We start from the raw sequence: 2,492 nt of genomic DNA, 5'->3' as shown, positions 1-2,492 counted from the left end.
AGGGAGGGAGGGAGGGAGGGAGGGGAAGCCAGTGCAGGTTCTACAAAGTACAGGCCCAAGCCTGGCTTTTCCCTTTCCCTCTCGGGGAAGGAGGCCCCCCCGCCGGTGGTGGCCCAGGGAGAGGGGAGGCCCACGCGGGTGCGAGGGCTGGCCGGCCGGGCCCACTTGCCTGCTCCTTGAGCTCGTCGATGGTCCTCTCCCCCTGCTTCAGCTCCTCCTGCAGCTTCTCCTTCTGCTGCCGGAAGGTCTCCAGCTCCAGGTTCTTCTTCTCCATGTGCTTCTGGAGCTTCACGTGCTCCTGCTTCTCCGAGGCGGACAAATCCCGCATCCTTCCCCGGGAAAAGGAGTGCTCAGAGGAACTCCCGGGAGGGGTCCAGGAGGCTGCCTGCCGCCCCCCCCCGGCGGATGTCCCGCCAGCCCCGCCGCTCCCCAGGGAGGCGGGGCGGAAGACCTGGGCTCCCCTACCTCACCAGGGCCTCCTTCAGCCGGGCATTCTGCTCCTCCAGCTGCTTGACGTGGTAACTGGAAGCGGCACCATCCGAGCCTAGGGGCGCAGAACGGCTCTTCAGGATGAACGAGGCAAACGACTCACGAGTCCACCGTGCTACGGGGGAAGCGGGGCTGGCCACCCCCCCTGCCCACCATCTGGGGCGCCCCCCCCAGCTCTCTTCCCGCCCTGGGAGCCCCGGCCTGGGCCAGTCAAGCCCCATCTGGATGCCCCTTGGAGAACCTCAGCAGGCTCCAAGCAACTTGGGTCAAAACTGCGGGGTATTGACTGATGGTTTCCCCCCTCATCAGGGGCCCAAAGTGGCTTTTTGCGCACACACGCACACGCACACACACACCCTGTACTTAATCCTCATAACAACCTCGCAAGGGCAGTAGAACACAGTTGGAGCCCAGGGGCACTTTGAAGACCAAAAAAGGTTCAGTTCTGGGTATAATTCAGGCACAGGTGCTGCTGCACACACCAGAGCTGATGCCCAGATTTAAACGTTGTGGGTCTTAAAGGTGCCTGACTAGACTCCAGCTGTGTTCTGCTGCTGCAGACCGACCCGGCTGCCCCCCTCCGAATCGATCTTGCGAGGGCAGGTGAGGCTGAGAGGCTCTGAGGGGCCCAAGGTCACCCGGCAGGCTCCTGCCTGGTCCTCCCACCTGGCCCTCCCAGGTGGTCGTCAGACATTCTAGCCCCTGCGCTGCACCGGCCAGCCCTCCACGCCTCCCGCCAGAGGAGACAGCCGCCGGCTTCCGCCAGCCGGAGCCGGGCCCCCTTCCGCTTCGCCCCCTTGGCCAGGAGAGAGCGAGACGTCCTCAGCCTAAGCCCCGCTGCTCCTCTCTGGCCCCTTCCTCCTTCCCTTGGCCCAGGGAGAGACGAGGCCCCTGTAGCCGGACGAGGCGCCAGCTGAGGAAGGGACACGCGGCTGCTCCCGACTCATTCATGAGGAGACCTCTCCCGGGCACGCTCTGAAGGCCAGGGTCTCACAAGAGTTGGCACACTGACCCACACCCCCGGAGCATTATGCCTCCTTACATGCACCCCCCCAACACACACACAGACAGACACACAGCCGGGGGGGGGGCTGCCGGCAGCCATGGCCTCTCCCTTCTCCTCGATCTCGTGCTTGAGGATCTCCAGGTCCATGGTGAGGTACTCCGCCTTCTCCTTCAGGGAGTCCACCTCCTGCTGCAGGGACTCGGCCCGCTCCTCAGCCATCTCCTTGTCCAGCGTGGCCATCTCGATGGCGTCCGCCGTGTCGGCCATCTCCTCCATGTAGCGCTCCTTGGCCTCCAGGGCCTCTTTGGCTTAAAAGGCGAAAGAAGAGATTCCCTCTGCCCCTGATTCTCGAAAGAGGAGTCGCCCGATGAAAGTGGTTGGCGGAAGATCCACTGGGCCAGGCTCTCTGGCTAGCAGGCCAGATCAGAACTGCCAAGAGGGTCCCTTTCTGGAAGGGCGAGGGACACTGGGGACGGTGGTCTCTCGTCCGCGGACTGCAGGGCAAACGAGAGCAATCCCCCTCGTGTTGACTGGGGGGGGGAGCCCTTTGCCGGGGGGACCCTCGACCGGAAGGCCCCCGCTCCCGGTGCCATGCCGCCTCCCACCTCACCTTCTTGGCCTCCTTCAGGCGCTTCTGGAGCTCGGCCTGCTGCTCCTGCATCTTGCTCTTCCACTCCTGGACCTGCTCCAGCTGGATCTTGTACTTCTCCAGCTCCTTCAGCTTGGCCTTGTCCTCGTTCCGCTTCATCTTCAGGGTCTCCAGCTTCTCCTCCAGGTCCCGCACTTGAACGCGCAAGTTCTCCTCCTCCTGCGGGCCAAAGGCGACTGGAGCCCTCAGGGCCGGCAGGCAGAACCCCGGGAGAAGCAGCAGCGCTTTGGTCTCCGGGACCGGCGGCTGGAAGCCCCAAACAGCCAACATTCCCTCCCCACCCCACCCTGCCTTGCCATGCCATTGCACCAGCTGCTGAAGGGTCAACGGGAACAGGTGACCGGCGCC

At 64.4% G+C, this 2,492-nt stretch overlaps 1 protein-coding gene across 1 annotated transcript in view; it reads right to left on the bottom strand.

Annotated features, from left to right (window-relative positions):
• Positions 1–2,492, bottom strand: part of DCTN1 (dynactin subunit 1) — a 58,557-nt gene that overhangs the window by 17,007 nt on the left and 39,058 nt on the right. The window contains exons 7-10 of the mRNA XM_015419781.1: positions 2,105–2,303; positions 1,603–1,806; positions 466–544; positions 170–329 (exon numbers count right to left, since the gene is read on the bottom strand). Coding sequence (XP_015275267.1) covers positions 170–329; positions 466–544; positions 1,603–1,806; positions 2,105–2,303 — 642 coding nt within the window. The remainder of the gene's footprint in view (positions 1–169; positions 330–465; positions 545–1,602; positions 1,807–2,104; positions 2,304–2,492) is intronic.

The sequence above is a fragment of the Gekko japonicus genome, unplaced genomic scaffold (genome assembly GCF_001447785.1).
Source record: "Gekko japonicus isolate JY-2015 unplaced genomic scaffold, Gekko_japonicus_V1.1 scaffold2109, whole genome shotgun sequence".
NCBI classification, from domain to species: domain Eukaryota; kingdom Metazoa; phylum Chordata; class Lepidosauria; order Squamata; family Gekkonidae; genus Gekko; species Gekko japonicus.
The sequence above is the reverse complement of the archived record's forward strand: the minus strand, read 5'-3'. Positions and strand labels throughout refer to the sequence as shown.